Raw genomic sequence first — 16,869 nt, 5'->3', positions numbered from 1 at the left:
AGTGACCAGTATGAGAAAGTGAGAGAGATAACACCAAATTTAACACACCTGCTCCCCATTCCACCTGAGACCTTATAACACTAATGAGTCACATGACACCGGGGAGGGAACATGGCCAATTTGGACATTTTCACTTAGGGGTGTACTTTTGTTGCCATCGGTTTAGACATTAATGGCTGTGTGGCTGTGGCTAATAAAGGCGCCTGCAAACCGACCCGAAACAGCCGCTGCTGTCTCTCCAGTGTGAAAGCCCAGAGGGCTTTCACACTGGAGCGGTGCGCTGGCAGGACGGGAAAAAAAGTCCTGCTAGCAGCATCTTCGGAGCGGTGAAGGAGCGGTGTATACACCACTCCTGCCCATTGAAATCAATGGGACAACGCGGCTATACCGCCGGCAAAGTGCCTCTGCAGAGGCACTTTGCGGTGGTTTTTAACCCTTTCTCGGCCGCCAGCGGGGGGTAAAACCCCCCCGCTAGCAGCCGAATACTGACAATGGCGGCGGAGTAATGGCGGCACTTTCCCGCTGACGCCGCCCCAGTGTGAAAGGGGCCTTAGTGTATGCTCTTTGATGCACCAGTGGTCCAGAGGGAGCTTACTGACCAGTAAGTCTCTCTTACCCCTCTTCATTGCCAGTGTTATTATAAAGGATTTATATAGCGCCAACAGTTTGCGCAGCGCAGTGTTGCATTCAAATGGTTGTATCTGGTTACATTTCACTGTTTAAGCCTGCTGAACATTGCTTATTGATTGCTGCTACTGTAATTGGTGTGTACTGTTTCTATGCTCTAACAGAGACTGTTTGGCCTATCCCAATACTTTCTTTGGTATGCTTGTTGACCAAACTTTAATATAGAGGTGTCACTAAAGAATTGTTTCTCTTGTTCCATCCCATTCCATTCCATTCCATGTTCCAACATCACTTTTAAGTTCGTTTGACTTTTTTTCTGCCTCTAAACACCATTCCATGAAAGCTAATGTGTCCATGCACACATAGGCATTTACAGGCATGAACGCCTTGAGGCAAAAAAAAAAAAGTCACTTGCGTGATCATTTTAGCAGAAAAAAATGCCTGATGCTCTTAAACGCAGCTAAAAGCATCTAAACACACCTAAATGTTAGGCTGCAGCATTCATTCATTTCAATGGCCATAACAAATTATTATTCTGGTCAATGGAGTGAATGAACGCCCAAATGCTTTATGTGCTTAAACATGCCTAAATGCATTTGCAAAACACGACTTTGGGTGCTTTTTTTAGCTGCTTTGTGCAAATGCCACTGTACATGAGGCCTAAGACAGATAAACACATTCTTCTTTCTGCACAGTGGAATCTATGACTAGTGATATTTATCCAGATAATTCCTCCTGGAGACGTAATAGTTTGCCTCAACAGCCTCATTACTATGGTCCCCTTCCCAACCCAAGCAACATAGCAGCTGTGTGGGTCACTAGGGCTATAATTACCTTACAGAGGTTTTGTTGAGGTCTGTGCTCCCATGGGTTGCACAAATATATAAAGTGCAGAACTTTTTAGTTCCATTTGAACCATTCCCTTTTCACTGACTGATATGTGTGACTGGTGTCAGAAATAGATTCTTGGAATATAACTGAATGCAGTTGCATGAAAAAGGCACCAAATACCGACCACAATAAAGAAAAAGGGACAAAACCCTGAAGATTTAAAAACAAAAAAAGAAGCAAATCAAATCTTTCAGTGACAAAAAGCAGTTGTGTGTGGAAATGTTCTGTATTGCCTTCTTTTATTCATCATACCTATTATCTTTTATTTAGAAATAACTCACAGGTGTATGCAGTGAACAATCATGATGTAGTTACCATGTGCAAAATTAGATTTAATCAGTCAACGGTTTAGAGAAAAAGAAATTATGGCTTTTAATTGGTCGATAAGGGCTACGCTACATTAACGACTACTTTTTGCAATAAGTATTGGATTCTCTTGATCGCCCTTTCTCATTTCCACTGATATTTATCTTCGCTATGTTGCTCTGCTTTTCCAATTACCCTCTGGAATTCCTAAAAATACTCAGTACTCACAGGGATAGAGGAACATGTGACCATTTTTCCCCTTTCTTCCAGTGATGCATTGTTCAGCATGTAAGCATTCAATCACTAGACCTAAGTACAGTCACACAGGGATGGAGGGACTCATTAGCCCTGTGTAAGCAACGACACAGACCACATGGATTTTAACTCTGGGCTCGGGCAAGGGAAAGGTTTGAATAATCTTAAAGCTGAACTCCATCTAAATACAAGAGATGTTGTGTGTATTCTCACTTGAATCTTGGTGCGCTTTCTGTTTTTCTTCCAGATTTGTGCAAAAATTCAGTGTGAAACTTGTCAGTTGTGCAGGAGAGGTCTGTAATAAAGACCGGTCAATGCTGCCCTCTCTCCTTATGCAGGGTGACTGGTCCTGTCTCCTCCCCCTCCTGTAGTTTTCTGTAGGCAGCCTGTAGTGGGTGGGGCCTATTGGGCCCCTCCCACAGCTATGTTCTCTGCACAGACTTTGTACTAGTGTTGCCAACCGTTAGTAAAAAATGGACACTTTTCTCCTTCCAGTAACAGGAAAAGGTTGTCAGTAAAAAAATGTGTGTCATGCTCGGCTTGGAACTGCGCATGTGCAGCTCCTGTCTGGAGTTGGTAGAGACCATCCAAGTGCCTACTACAGTGTATTTGGGCGGGTCTGACGGAGGCGGTGCCTGAGCAGGTCGTGTGATATCATGGCGCAAGGGAGCCAAACAGAGTTTCCGGAGCCTCGTGTGCGGGTCTGTGGGATGGGAGCAAGGCAAGCCAGCAGTGGGACTGTCAGTGCTGTTTGGACTGGAGTGGACTGAAGGGACTACCTGGCATGGAGAGAGACTATCACTGTGACTGAGGAGGGGACGTGTCGTGTCGGTGAGGTGTCATCATCGTCGGTGCTGTACTACACTGCTGTCACTGTGAGAGTCAATTTCGTGTGTGTGTGTGTGTGTGTGTGTGTGTGTGTGTGTGTGTGTGTGTGTGTGTGTGTGTGTGTGTGTGTGTGTGTGTGTGTGTACCTGCCCATTCTAATGAGTCCCTGAGCTACTTACTTATTATATCGAAAATAAAATCACAAATGTTTTCTGTCTTAATATCTTCCTTAAATCACATTGTTAATTGCACATTGTACTTGTTTGTAGCCTAAATACTGAAATTTGCACTTAAAACTGTAATTTTGTAACTTCTGGAAATGCCAGTAAAAACGTGGCTGTGCCAGTAAATTTTGGGTGTCGTGTCAATCTGGTAGGTTGGTTGCTATGCACAGCACTGTGATGATGTCACTGCTACTTTTACAAGGTAATACCTGTATTTGTAAAGGCATTTGGTACGCACAAAGTGTATTTATACCATTTGTAGCTATTGAGCTTTATGTTTAAGCAAAGGTTTTGTGCCTGGAGTTCAGTTTTAAGATCTCCACTCCGCATTCCCAGCATAATCCAACCAGCCACAAACAACTAAGCACAATATGACAGATAAACAAAACTGACATAAAAACAGCTAGCACAATGCATAAGAATAAACTTTTTATTTATTTGTTTTTAATAAAAAGTTGGTACAGTTCCATCTTCAGTGAAAATACAAAGTTGTCAATTTGGTAGTGTACAAAGATCAGAAATACATGGAATGGTTTTGGGTATAAAAAAATGGTTGTTAAGATGCAGCATGTTCAGTTCATACAAGAGGAATAACACTTCTGTGGATGATGAGCAGATTACAGGTTCCAGACTATGCCTTTTCATACTGACGAACAGAGACAATATCACCAAAAGTAAGAGTCTGCAGAAAGAATAAAAAAAAAAAAAAAAAAAAAAAAAGGGATCCATTCAGAAATTTGTATATACAAGACAGTGATTTATCATACTGTATATCAGCGTTTCTCAACCTTTTTTTTTTTTTTACCATTGGGAAACTCTTGAAATAGTTTTCAGGTTGTAGGAAATCCCCCACTAAATATATTTATACCTACAGCTCATGGTAGATTAGCATGATCAGTAGTTTGTAGAGTTTTAAATTAAAGAACGGGGTGTACTTAACCCCTCTCCATACCCTATATAACAAAATTGTATTCAGTAATAATCACAAAATTAAAACAAATAATACAATAATTAAAATGATAATAATGTTCTGAAAAAAAAATACAGTAAAAAATTGTGCTGACCCCGTAAAGTGGTTATAACCCTAGACAAAAATGATTGTTCCTTTAAAGCATGATATATAACATAGTGCTTCTGCAGTGTAATTGGTCCCATCCTATGCTGTAAAATACCTGGTTGATCCTGCCTGTTTCTGTGTCCCCCTGTGTGCTGACCACAGTAATCACGACTGCTGATCCATGATACCATGGTCAGTTTACATGCCTCCATTATCCTGCTGTGTGTTCTGAGTCTCTGCCCTCTCCCCCTCCCTAACTGTAATTTCCTAGTCAGTGTGAGAGCCGATCTCCTCCCCGCCCCTCCCCTTCTGATGCTATTCCACTGCAATATCTAACACAATGACTTGTATCCCCTCTGAGTATAAAGACAAACTACAGTGTGTGTGTTTTTTGAAAATGATAACGCTAAATACCTTCTCTGACACAGTCGCTGTGCAGTCACGTGATCTCCCTTTACTGGCTGGCTGATTTTGGGGGGGATCTCAGCCCCTCCCCCTGCTCTCCTTAGATCAGGGAAAGAGAGCAGAGGGGGATCATGTGGCCTCACAGCGGCAGTGTGAGAAAAGGTATTTAGCATTATTTTCAAAAAACACACACAACATACAGTACGTACTGTTTATGTCTTTATAAATCAGGGGGGTTACCGGTAAGTTAAAAATGTGACTTTACAACTACTTTTAGGCCAGGTTCACATATGTGCATCCGTGGTTTCCAGCCTGGGGTCTGGTGCATTTCTGTTCGACAGTTCAGGTGCGATTCAGGTCCGAATTTTTACCTGAATTTGCACCTGGAGTGGACCCAAAAACGCAGAGGACGCTTTTGGAAACCAAACCATGTGTGGACCAGCCCTATTGAGAATCGGTCACACTCACATGTCATCCGAACACCGCATCCAACATATGTGGACCCTAAAGTGGTATTTAACCCAAAAGCAAACATTTATTATATTGCAGCTTACCAGCTTACCGATGCTTAGGTGTGATGGCTGCATTAGTTTTCTTTTTTTCTAATTTTCTAAAAGGCTTTCTTTCTTATATTTTCATCTGGTAATCAAGCCAGTAAGTTGGATGTTTTTTTCAAAAGAACAAGCTCTCCAGCAGATTGTATCAGTTACAGAGATGAGACAAATCGTTTAACACTACAGGGGTGCTGTAACTGACTACAAGGTATTAGTGCAAGGCAATATATATATATATATATATATATATATATATATATATATATATATATATATATATATATATATATATATATATAAATTTCCAAAGTATCTTCTTTTCATTAGAGTTTAGGTACATGAAAAAAATAATAATCATTTGGGCTCACCATACAATCCCTATACATTCAACTTTAGATTTACCAAAACTATGTAATATGAGGACCTACCTAAACTATCCAATCAGACAGGCTCTTGCACTACATACTTGTTGGTAGGTCTAAAGAAGATTGTTCAAAAAAGATTGTAGAAGAGCTTTAGAAGCATAAGATTAGTAGCAGAGCAGATGAATTCCTTGTTCACAGCTGTCTTATGCTGAATATATTGAAATCAATGTATCCCAAAAGGAGAAAACTGTTAACAAGGGGTTTAATGTTATGCTACTAAACAACTAAAAACCTTGAGTAAAACTGGGCCTTTGGAATAAACAGACGGAATTGCAAGCGGCTAAAAATCAATTAGCCTAAATACTGAGCTGTAGCATAGATTTCCTTAGTGCCTAGCTCAGCAGATATCGCAAAATCCAAGGATGCTTAGGTGACGAGCAACTAGTGATTCATCACCATTCAAAGCTTCTAGAATTAAACTATAACGTTCTCTACATTTCTGTGATTACCTGATGCTCTACACAAGGCAAAGTGTCATACAACTAAGGATATCTCTTCAGCTGATAAATGATTGATTAAATAAAAAATGCAAAATATTCGGCTTGGTATTGTACCATAAGAAGTGGTGGTGGTAATGTATAGACCATATGAGTATGTCTTATTTCAACACAGATGGCTTGAACATAATTACCGAGCTAGTGATTAACTAATTTGGGTTTAACTAATTAGATTCACTCTAAAGTCTGGGAATCACCAGACCCTCTGCAATTCAAATGTCTATATGCTTGCAATCAACTTCATAAAGACCTGAAGAATAAGCTTAAAAAAGGATATATTTAAATTATTGGCCTAATCAGATTCTAAGTGGACAAATGCTGTTTTCAGGATTTTCATGGAATCCAAGATGTCTTGAAAAGGAGTGAGGAGCAACCCACTTTTCTACTCAACATTATAATAAGCTTAACAAATAGATAGAGGCAACTTGAGAATTCCTTGGTTGATATAACAATATTATTAATAATGATAACAATATTATTATTATACTGGATGTATATAGCTTCAACAGTTTGCGCAGCGCTTAACAAAATGAAGGCAGACATTGCAGTTACATTACAATTTGGTACAAGAGGAATCAGAGGGCCTGCTCAATAGAGCTTACTTTATGTAAATACATATATATATATATATACACACACACATTTTAATATAAATAGAAAATATATATGCCCCCCCCCCCCCCCCCCCCAGTTTCTTAAGGGTTTTTCTGTGCCCATAATTTAAGTGAAATCATATTTCTACATTTCTACCCCTTATAGGTGGTTAGCTCTGGGAAGCTCCTTGCATCTAGATACCCATGCCCATCCAGTTCTACCGTGGAATGTTATGTTTCCAAATTAGTTCTTAAAGCGGAGTTCCACCCATAGAATTAACTTTACATAAATCCACAGCATTCTCCTTCAGCAACAACATTTGGGGGAAAAAAATGTAACTGCTGCTGCTATGGGGGCCCCTTCTATTCTGCCACTTCCGGTCCACAGCGATTGATGTCACTTCCCTTGGCGCCTGTGCTAGCCTGTGCTCCTGGGAGATGTGTGTCATCCTTTCCCAGGAGACAGTGGGCAGCGCCGAGGGCTAGCATCGTGTTATTTAGAAACCGGAAATGACGCAAGCAAATGCCACTACCCATCAGAATATGCAACGTTACTTCGTGGCCATCTTGGTACACCCGCACTCGTCCGCAGTAAGCCTAGAGTTTAGAAGTCGGCCACCGGACATATTTATACACTCACCGGAGTCTTGCTTTTCACAGTTATTTTTAACAGTAAACTCAGCTTATATAGTGAAATACTGTATATATAAGCTGAGTTTAATGTTAAAAATAACTGTGAAAAGCAAGACTCAGGTGGGTGTATAAAGATGTCTGCTTGCCAACTTCTAGGCTTACTGCGGATGAGTCCGGGTGTACCAAGAGACCGCTAATGGGCTTCACATGCCCACAGTAGAGATGGAAACAGTAAGTCAGTTTAAAAACCAGGAATTGAGTGACGATATGTTAAATGGCATGTATTTAATATTTTAATATAGTGTAAAAAAAAAAAAAAAAAGGCTTACATAAAAAAATTAATTAATACATTCTGGGTGGAACTCAGCTTTAAAGTTTTACTAAACCCAGGACCCTCCATATACTAGGTCTGATTTCCCACAGTACACAGGAAAATACAATAGTTTTAATAAATATAAACTGCAAAATACCTTTTCCCAGCAGTATAAAGCAGTCTTGTGACTTTTATGAGTGTCTGGCTAAAGCTTGTAGGAGGAGTTTCCATTCTACTCTGACTGTCCTATGAGGCTGCAGGACCCCTGACTCTCTGTCTGGAGAGTGCTAATTGGCCCTGAGCTGATCACATGCACCATCCCAAGAAAAAGTAAAAACTCTCTAGAAACACACACCAAACTGAGCATGTGCAGAGTGCCCTCAAGGCTCTAATGTCAGGTGATGAATTGGGGACAGTGGAATAAGGGGAGGATCAGAGAAGACAGGATCAAACAGCCTTTTTTAGGTACCACAGTAAGTATAACAAACATGCTTTACTACATATACAGACTGATTTTACTGTTGTGAGTTTAGTAACACTTGAATAGGTTCACAAATGACAACTCGCCAAAGGCAAAAGTAAAATAGATGGCCCACATTGAAAGTTGCTGGTGTGCTCTGGAGAACCAGAGAGAACAACCCAAGATATGGAGCCTGCTCTTGCATGTTGATATTTTATCCATTGTTTTCTAACCAGTCATTAGAAAAAAAAAAATGACAAAATACTATTGGTATAAAAGGGTGCATGGCTTAATTTGTTCTCTCTGTTCTCCTAGAGCATGCCCGGAATCCTTTAAAATGTCTATGCAAATACTGACGTTCTCCGAGTATAGGAATGTTTCCCCACTTGCAAAAGCACAATGTATAAGGGTATAAGGAGGCTCAGCAAACTATTGGAAGGCTTGGGAATAGTCAAATGGGATACAGGCAGAGGCATGCTTACTCCCTGTGTTTCAAAAAGTCTGTATTTGCATACTTACATTAGGAAAGCCCACATGTCACATTGCAGGTTGGCGTATGCCCTTGGATGTCCAGGACTTATCATTTCCCCCCCTTCCCACCCAATGACAACTTTTTATTAAAGAGGAGCTTAGTCTAGCAGCACTAGGGTTGCTGGTTCAAATCCCAACCACGGCACTACCTGCCTGGAGTTTGCATGTTCTTCCTGTGTGGGATTCCTCTGGTACTCCGGTTTCCTCTCACACTCCAAAGATATGCTGGTAGGTTAATTGGCTCCTGTCTAAATTGGCCCTTGTAGGTGTATGAATGTGAGTCAGGGACCTTAGATTGTAAGCTCCTGGAGGGCAGGGACTGATGTGAATGTACAATATATATGTAAATTGCTGCATAAATTGACAGTGCTATATACCTGCAATAAATAAAATATCAGATTTCAGAAACATTATATTCTTCTGTGCTTTTATATACTCACCATAGTCATTTTGCCATCCTTTATTTCCCTTACAAATTTTGTTTCTTTACCATCCCACTTCTGTACATGGACTAAGTTATCTCCTTCCAGTGATACAGTAGACTGTCAAGAACAGAAAAAAAAAGTTATTAAAATGTAGGAACAGGCTAAAGTTTAGATTCTAATACAAATCAGCATTTACCTTAATGAGCGCAGTAGGCCGATTGGTGCTGTTTTACTAAACGAATAGAGGCTATTCAATTAAAGAAGAGCAAATACTGAAGCTGCTGACTTTTAATATACAGACACTTACCAGTCCAGGGATTCCACCCAGGCTGGTTCTTCGTGGACCACATAGCTGCCATGTTAAGTGTGGAAAACTGGCTGTGACTTCCTGTGGCTCAACATGAGTTGCGTTGTGCTTACTGAAGGACCTGCAGCCTCCTGGGACATGTAGTTCAGGAGGATGTGGGCCAAAGAGTGGGGCCAAACTTCCGCTCTGAACACCTAGGTGAGCCAAGCGAAAGTAGAAGGAGGTACTTAGCAGACATACATACCTCCCAACTTTTTGCGATGGGAATGAGGGACACCTATTAGCAAATGTATGTAGGCATAGGACACACCCCTTGCCACGCCCCCTTAAAGGAGAATTATACAAACAGATTATTAGTTAAACCCACAATGGCTTTATTTTTACTACTACTATTCCATTATATTGGCTTTTTAATTTTTCAAATGCAGCAATTTAGTAATTGGATGAAAGATTTAGCACTGGGAAACACTTTTTGAAAGATAAATAGTGCATTTTATATACAACTATATAGATTAGACCAAAATGAGGGACAGAGGGACTTTTTTCGAAATCAGGGACATTTGGGAGGTATGGAAATAGGTACCCACTCCCAGGAAAAAAAAAAAAAGGGAGGTAGAAGTGTGTGTGTGGGGGTAGAGGAAAATGAGAACTTCCCTTTTCAGGTGAAGCTTCCCTTAAATTGAAAGTGATTGTAAACAATCACCTTGTAAAACAACCCATTAAGATTTAAATGAAAGGCAAACATTTGTGTATAGATAAAAAAAAAAAAAAATCATCATAAATACCTTTTTTCCCCCTTTTTTATAATTCATCCTATTCCTTCTGATCATTGGAGGAGAGCAGCCTAAGTTCCCAGCACAGCTAAAGAACTGACCACGATGAGCTCTCCTGCTTAGTGTGATCAGTTTTTAATAGGAAAGCAGAGGTACTGACAGGAACACCAGGAATTTCACATAAAGGAAGCAATACAAAGGGAACAGGATACTTTTTCAAATAAGATCATGGAACAGCCATACCAGGAATTTGAAATGTGGGAGGGTGGGGGGGTAACATAAACTTTAATGTTATTTTGAAAAATGAATGTTCACTCAGCTTTGTAAAGGGAAGCTGTGCTTACTTCATAAAAGTCCAGTTTTTATAATTTCCCTAGCACATGACTTAGTCAACACAGCTTGACTTTATTTACTAAACCAAGTGAACAGACACTTTTCTACATTGACTGCCTCAATTCCTTTAGTAAATCAAGCCCATTAAAAATAATTAGGTTTCAGCAGCCTTATTATTGGATTCCAGAAGAGATTTAGATTACAAGAATAAATTATAACCCATTATACTACCATGAATAATAAATATATACATCGCCTGTCAGGCAGATCAACAATCTGCAAACGGTTTTTCATACAGAATAATTCCACTCTCAAGTTTGGCAAATAATCCATACCCACTAACTATTTTATGATTTTGATCAATTAGATAATTGGCATGCCAAAATGAAATTATATCACAGCATAACTAAACTGACAGCTTAAAAAAGTTATCAAGTTAAATGGTCAACAGTTAACGCTCGTAAAAAAAAAAAAAAAAAAAAAAAAAAAAAAAAAAAAAAAAAAAAGGTACTGCTTATCAAATGAAGCCGATAGACTGAACTAAATGTGGACTTTGTAATTGGAGCTAAGAACATATACTTCTACATGGTGTATTTATGGACTTGTGTCTTTTTTCAACCTCACCTCACTATGTAACTATATGTATTCTGATATTTTGTAAAATTTTGTAAAATTACAACAATTTGTATGTTTTATTCATTTTCAATTTCCAAATGCTTTGTAACTGATGACATTTAAATGCTAATTCAGTTCCCTAAGAATACAACCTGACAACTGTTTATATAGTAAAACAATACATACTATAGAGTTCGGAAGTATATTTCTTGCTCATACACTAATAAAAGCATTGTGACTTTGATAGATCTATAATCAAATATGCAAAGCAAACTAGCTTGGATAAACAAAGTACCTAAAATGCTTAAAATGCATATACTTTCATCTGCCTATTTATTCAAAATACAATGATAAAATACAGCCATTTCTACTATAGTTCCCAAACTTCAACACAAAGGAAGCTGCTTTGTGTCCCCCACCATCCCCTTCTCAAGTTTATCTGGTATAAGATCCTCCAAACGCCGCACAGCTCTCACCTTACAGTTTCTGTCATCAGCTGTGGCTTCATCAAATTCTTCCCCCAGCTTGAAGCTTATCTCTGTGTTCTTGAACGTACTCTGGGTCCTGATCACCACTTTGTCACCTTCTTGGCTAATGATGACGGTGGGTTTGGTCACATTGCCGACCTGTCTGGTGGCAAAGCCAACTCCTGCAGAGAACAGAAAGGTAAGCAGTCAGAGTTGTGGAAATAACTGTATGGATGCAATTTAGGAAGCAAATGTTTAGGTAAAAGTTCTCCTGCAATTAAATGATCAGCCAGCATATCAGCAGAAGTATCTACTATCTGCCAAGTAACTTCATGAACACAGTCTGCGGGAGGTTAATAGGAGGCAAGTTACAAAAGGCTGGCTTGATGCTCAGTGCACTTAGTCTCCGTTATCTAGAGCAGATGCTGTACAAATCTGCAGATTAAAGGAAGCACACACACCTAGGGCTTTCATATACTCATCAAAGTTCTGGCTGTCAACCAGCTTCCAGGTGGCACAGAAAGCATCTACCATTTTAGCAGCGGGGATGTAATTGAGAGCACAGTGTAAGGTCTAAATGGCTTTCTTTTCCTTTGCCTAGGAGATGCTCTGTCTTACTTTACATGGCAGCCCTACTTATTGGGAGACTTGCAACTGGTGATGGGGGCTGGACCTTTGTTAGAAGAAAGGGCTCCAACCCTAACCATCCTCAAACACCAATAGCCTGGCAAGAGGCGTGGTGTGGATAATACTCCAGGCTCACACAAAGGGTCAGGAAATTAAATGCTTGGCTCGCAGCCCTTGAACTCATTTCAAACGAGGTCATTTTAGGGGAGAAAAGTGACATTTTATCATTTTACATATGTGCATGCCTAAAAAAAAAGTCAGCACGAGGTATAATTAGAGTTGCCACCTCATCCCTTTAAACCCAAACACCTTTGAATTACACAGGATCTGAGGCTAATTTAAATGCAGATAAAGCACCAAGTGACTTTAATTACCACCTTAATCAGCCTCAGAACCTGTGTAATTAATATGTGTTCGGGTTTAAAGGAACGAGGTGGCAACCCTAGGTATAATACGTATTTTATGAAAACGTTGTATTTGAATATTACCTTTACAATTGAAATTAAAAGCAGAACGGATACGTTTTAGAATGAACTTAATCACAGGATTACAAAATGAAAGGACTCATTTACATTGATCGTCCTCTAGATGAGGATGATCACCTACCAACATGATAATAAATTATAATGAGTCACATTTTTTTCAATACAGTGCATTTAACAATCTGTGCAGACTAATTTATTAATATAAACACATTCTGTATATTTGGCTGCTGATAATAAGTATACTGATATTGTATACAGAATATTGCAAATTAGAATAGCAGCTGTACTAATATCTGTCACTACGGCTATTTCTGAAGACTATACAATTTTACTGCTTCTAACAGTCACACATACATTACCAGCTATAATATTAACTGCTACACAGACTTTGAAATTGTACTATAATCATATTTTTGGATACTTATATAGCATTTAAAGCTAAAATCTAGGCAGATATAAAAGACATAAATTCATGCAGCTTTGTAAATATGAATTTCTTTATTAAAGCCCAACTTTAACACACACACACACTGCAAGGGTTAAATAGTCATTAGGTCTAAGGAGTAATACTTATCTTATTCCTTTGTGGCCAGAGCCTGCAGCCTCCCCTCAAAGGCACTCCCGGACAGGTTTATATGTCTGCCTCCCCCCCCATGCAATGCAATGCCAATAGTCCTCCAATGCATGGCACAACACCAAGGGGCCACCCACAGCCTGGATCATCAGAGAGAAGATGAAAGCAATGGAGCCTGCAAGAGCGAGGGGTAAGGTAAGTAATACAGCCTCTTCCTCTACCCCCTCGAGTTAACAAGCATTTAAACTTTGCAGGGGGGGGGGGGGGGGGGGGGTCACTGCAATGGCATTTTTTTTTTTTATTAGCCCAAAGTTGTCATTTAAAAAAAATAGAAAAAATAAAGTTAACTGTGTCCAGGAACGATTTAGCGCAGCTATCTGCACATAACTGCAGGTAATCGCAGTGTACTGTTTCTCCTGCAGATAGCAGCGGCAACCAGGAAAGAAAAACAACAGGAAGCACATAAGAAATAGCAAGAATGTTCCAACGCAGCTAAACGCAGCCACATGTAAACGCACGTAAACGCAGCTAATCACAATGAACAAATGCAAGTGATCGCTGTGCCAGGATTCTCTGAATTTCAAAATAACAAAACATGCTTTTAACAGCGGCAGAACAGCCACTCGAGTGAAAGGGGTGTTTTTAATTGCTAGAGATGTAGGTACCTTAATTCCTTCTGGTATCAGCTTCTAGCAGTCCTTGTAGAGCAGGGCTAAAGAGGGAGAGGACGTAGCAGCACAAGGAGCCAATCAGTGCATCTGCTGATGAGAAGAGAAAGCAAAAATGACAGAGAGAAGAGCTCATCACAGTGCTGCTTCACCTTTCACTATTCAATCACAGGTTGGCGTGGGTCCAGGATGACCTGGTCTCAAAGAAAGTAGGATGAAAGGTGCTGGCCATCAGACAAAGGTCATCTAGTGGCAAAAAAGATGTTTTGCATTGGAAAATCTCATATTCTTTTTGGGTGAATATTTCAGCAAAATCCGGTTATGTTATTTTGTAATGGGCTATTTATTTTTATTTTGTTATTATTGGCTGTAGTTCTGCCTTAACCACTTAAAGGACCAGAAGATTTTTCCCCTTGAAGGGGAACTGCAATCTGCTCACATAATTTGTAATAAAAACATCTTTGCCATTCTGAAGCTTCCCTCCAACTACTTTGCATTATATTTTATATATACTGTGATTCTGTACTTGCCAAATATGCTGCAGAAATCTCCCTTCATTGAGTCTGGCTGCAGCCATTTTAACTGTGGGCAGCTGAAGCTGCTGTCTGTTCACTTCCTAGATTTACACAGACACACGCCTCCAGCTCTGCAGCTCTCATTGGCCCTCTTATGACTCACCCCCCACCTTCCTGGCAAACTCTCACGAGAGTGAGAGAGAGAGCTGTGCATGATGTCATAAGCCTAGGCTTTGTACCAGACAAGAAACAGGAAGTGGGTTGTATAAGGTATTTACTGGCAGAAAAAAAATGTTTTACTATCCAAAGTTAAAATAACAAGGGCAGAAGATTTAATAGATGGAAAGTTGAAAAAATGACTGAAGTTCCGCTTTAATCACCAGGCTATTTTTTGCGATACAGCACTGCGTCACTTTAACTGACAATTGCGAAGTCGAGCGACGTTGTACCCAAACAAAAATTGACGTCCTTTTTTCCCCTCAAATAGAACTTTCTTTTGGTGGTATTTGATCACCTCTGTGGTTTGTATTTTTTGCACTATAAACAAAAAAAGAGCGTTAATTTTGAAAAAAAAACAAACAATATTGTTTACTTTTTGCTATAATAAATTACCCCCAAAAAATGTAAAAAAAAAAATTCTTCCTCAGAATACAAGAATACATAGAATGCATTAAGGTGAGAAACCTTGAGACTTTACAACCCCTTTAATTACATTGACAATTTAAAGTGGTTGTAAACCGTTACATATACCCAGTGAAGTAACTGGCCTCAGATGATAAAGAGATTCAACAAATCTTCCAACATAAATTTTACTTGTTTATCAGCAGTCTTCTGTTCTCTACAGCCTTTCAAAGCCCAGAATGTATAAAGCTTGTCTGAGCGTTCAGAAAAAAAGGGGGCGGGGAGCTGAAGTCACACTCTTCAGAACTCAGTGAGGAGAGCTGTGAGAGCTGATTGGAGAAAAGGGTCACACACCCCTCTTCACACAGCACTCAGGAAAAGAGCTGAGGCTGTCAATCAGCTAGAGCTCCCTCCCCTGTCACCATTTCTCTCTTTGTGTCAGGAAAACTTGTCACAAGTGACTCATGTGTCACTTCCGGTCTGGGGTGAAAGTAAACAATTTTTTTTTTTTTTAGAGCAAAAGTTCACTTTGTTTTTTTTTTGTTGATCTTTTCCTTTTAATGGTAAAGGAGAGATTTGGGGTCTTATTGACCCCAGATCTCTCCATAAAGAGGACCTGTCATTCTTATTTCTATTACAAGGGATGTTTACATTCCTTTTAATAGGAATAAAAGTTATCAAAATAAATAAATAAATACAGTAAAGAAACAGTGTAAAAATAAAATAAATAAGAAAAAGAAAAGTTTAACAACTTGCCGACCGCTGCCCGCCGATATACAATGGCAGCGGCAGGCAAATGGGAGTACCTGTACGTCCCCTTTAATTGGCGGGGTTAGTGGGTGTGCCGGCCGCGTACAGCGTGACCATGCCCGCGGGACCGGCGGACTCGATGTCCACTAGTCTCCCGGTGATCATGTCACGGAGCCGCGGAACGGGGCAGTGCCTATGTAAACAAGGCACATGACGTGACATGACAGAGATCACTGCTCCCTGTCATCGAGAGCAGTGATCACTGTCATGTGTGTTGAAGTCCATCCCCCCACAGTTATAATCACTCCCTAGGACACACTTAACCCCTTCATCGCCCCCTAGTATTAACCCCTTCCCTGCCAGTGTCATTATACAGTAATCAGTGCTTTTTTATAGCACTGATCGCTGTATAAATGACAATGGTCCCAAAAATGTGTCAAAAGTGTCTGATGTGTCCGCCATAATGTCGCAGTCATGATAAAAATTGCAGATCACCGCCATTACTAATAAAAAATAAATAAAAAAATTAAAATGCCATAAAACTATCCCCTATTTTGTAGACACTATATCTTTTGTGCAAACCAATCAATATACGCTTATTGCGATTTTTTTTTTTTTACCAAAAATATGTAGAAGAATACATATCGACCTAAACTGAGGAAAAAATTGTTTTTTTTATATATTTTTGGCGGATATTTATTATAGCAAAAAGTAAAAAATATTGCGTTTTTTTTCAAAATTATTGCTCTTTTTTTGTTTATAGCGCAAAAAATAAAAATCGCAGATGTAATCAAATACCACCAAACAAAAGCTCTATTTTTTTTAAAAAAAAGGACATCAATTTCGTTTGGGTGCATGACCGTGCAATTGTCAGTTAAAGCGACGCAGTGCCAAATCTCAAAAAGTGCTCTGGTCAGGAAGGGGGTAAAATCTTTCGGGCTGAAGCGGTTAAAGCACCCCCATCCCCCCGTGCTCACATGCAGAAGGGACAGAATATGTAAGTCATGCAGGAATATGTAAACTGTGTTCATACCACAGATGTGAGGTATCGTCACAAACGTTAGAGCAATAATTCTAGCTCTAGACCTCCTCTGTAACTCTAAACAGGTA

At 39.6% G+C, this 16,869-nt stretch overlaps 2 protein-coding genes across 3 annotated transcripts in view; one reads left to right on the top strand and one right to left on the bottom strand.

Moving 5' to 3' along the window:
* Nucleotides 1-3,547: 3,547 nt before the first annotated feature.
* On the bottom strand, nucleotides 3,548-12,168 carry FABP7 (fatty acid binding protein 7). The gene is made up of 4 exons (XM_073627187.1): nucleotides 11,981-12,168; nucleotides 11,529-11,701; nucleotides 9,040-9,141; nucleotides 3,548-3,813 (listed from the first exon to the last, which is right to left on the bottom strand). Exons 1-4 carry the CDS (start codon nucleotides 12,051-12,053, stop codon nucleotides 3,763-3,765), a joined length of 399 nt encoding a protein of 132 aa, XP_073483288.1. The 5' UTR covers nucleotides 12,054-12,168; the 3' UTR covers nucleotides 3,548-3,762.
* A 1,125-nt stretch (nucleotides 12,169-13,293) lies between these two features.
* Nucleotides 13,294-16,869, top strand: part of LOC141140247 (A-kinase anchor protein 7-like) — a 91,229-nt gene continuing 87,653 nt past the window's right edge. Inside the window, exon 1 of one of the 2 annotated variants that reach the window (XM_073627186.1) lies at nucleotides 13,294-13,400. The gene's annotated coding sequence lies outside the window, so the exon portion shown is untranslated. The remainder of the gene's footprint in view (nucleotides 13,401-16,869) is intronic. The other variant, XM_073627184.1, reaches the window with a different exon arrangement.

The sequence above is a fragment of the Aquarana catesbeiana genome, linkage group LG04, assembly GCF_042186555.1.
Source record: "Aquarana catesbeiana isolate 2022-GZ linkage group LG04, ASM4218655v1, whole genome shotgun sequence".
NCBI lineage: Eukaryota > Metazoa > Chordata > Amphibia > Anura > Ranidae > Aquarana > Aquarana catesbeiana.
This window is presented reverse-complemented; position numbering and strand designations above follow the sequence as displayed.

Bases quoted from the DNA above. Each gene is read 5' to 3' on its own strand.
- FABP7 (XM_073627187.1), bottom strand. From the start codon at position 12,053: ATGGTAGATGCTTTCTGTGCCACCTGGAAGCTGGTTGACAGCCAGAAC. The intron at 9,142-11,528 runs GTGAGAGCTGTG...TGTTCTTGACAG, and splicing joins CTGATGACAGAAACTGTAAG to TCTACTGTATCACTGGAAGG. The intron at 3,814-9,039 runs GTGAGTATATAA...TTCTTTCTGCAG, and splicing joins AGGATGGCAAAATGACTATG to ACTCTTACTTTTGGTGATAT.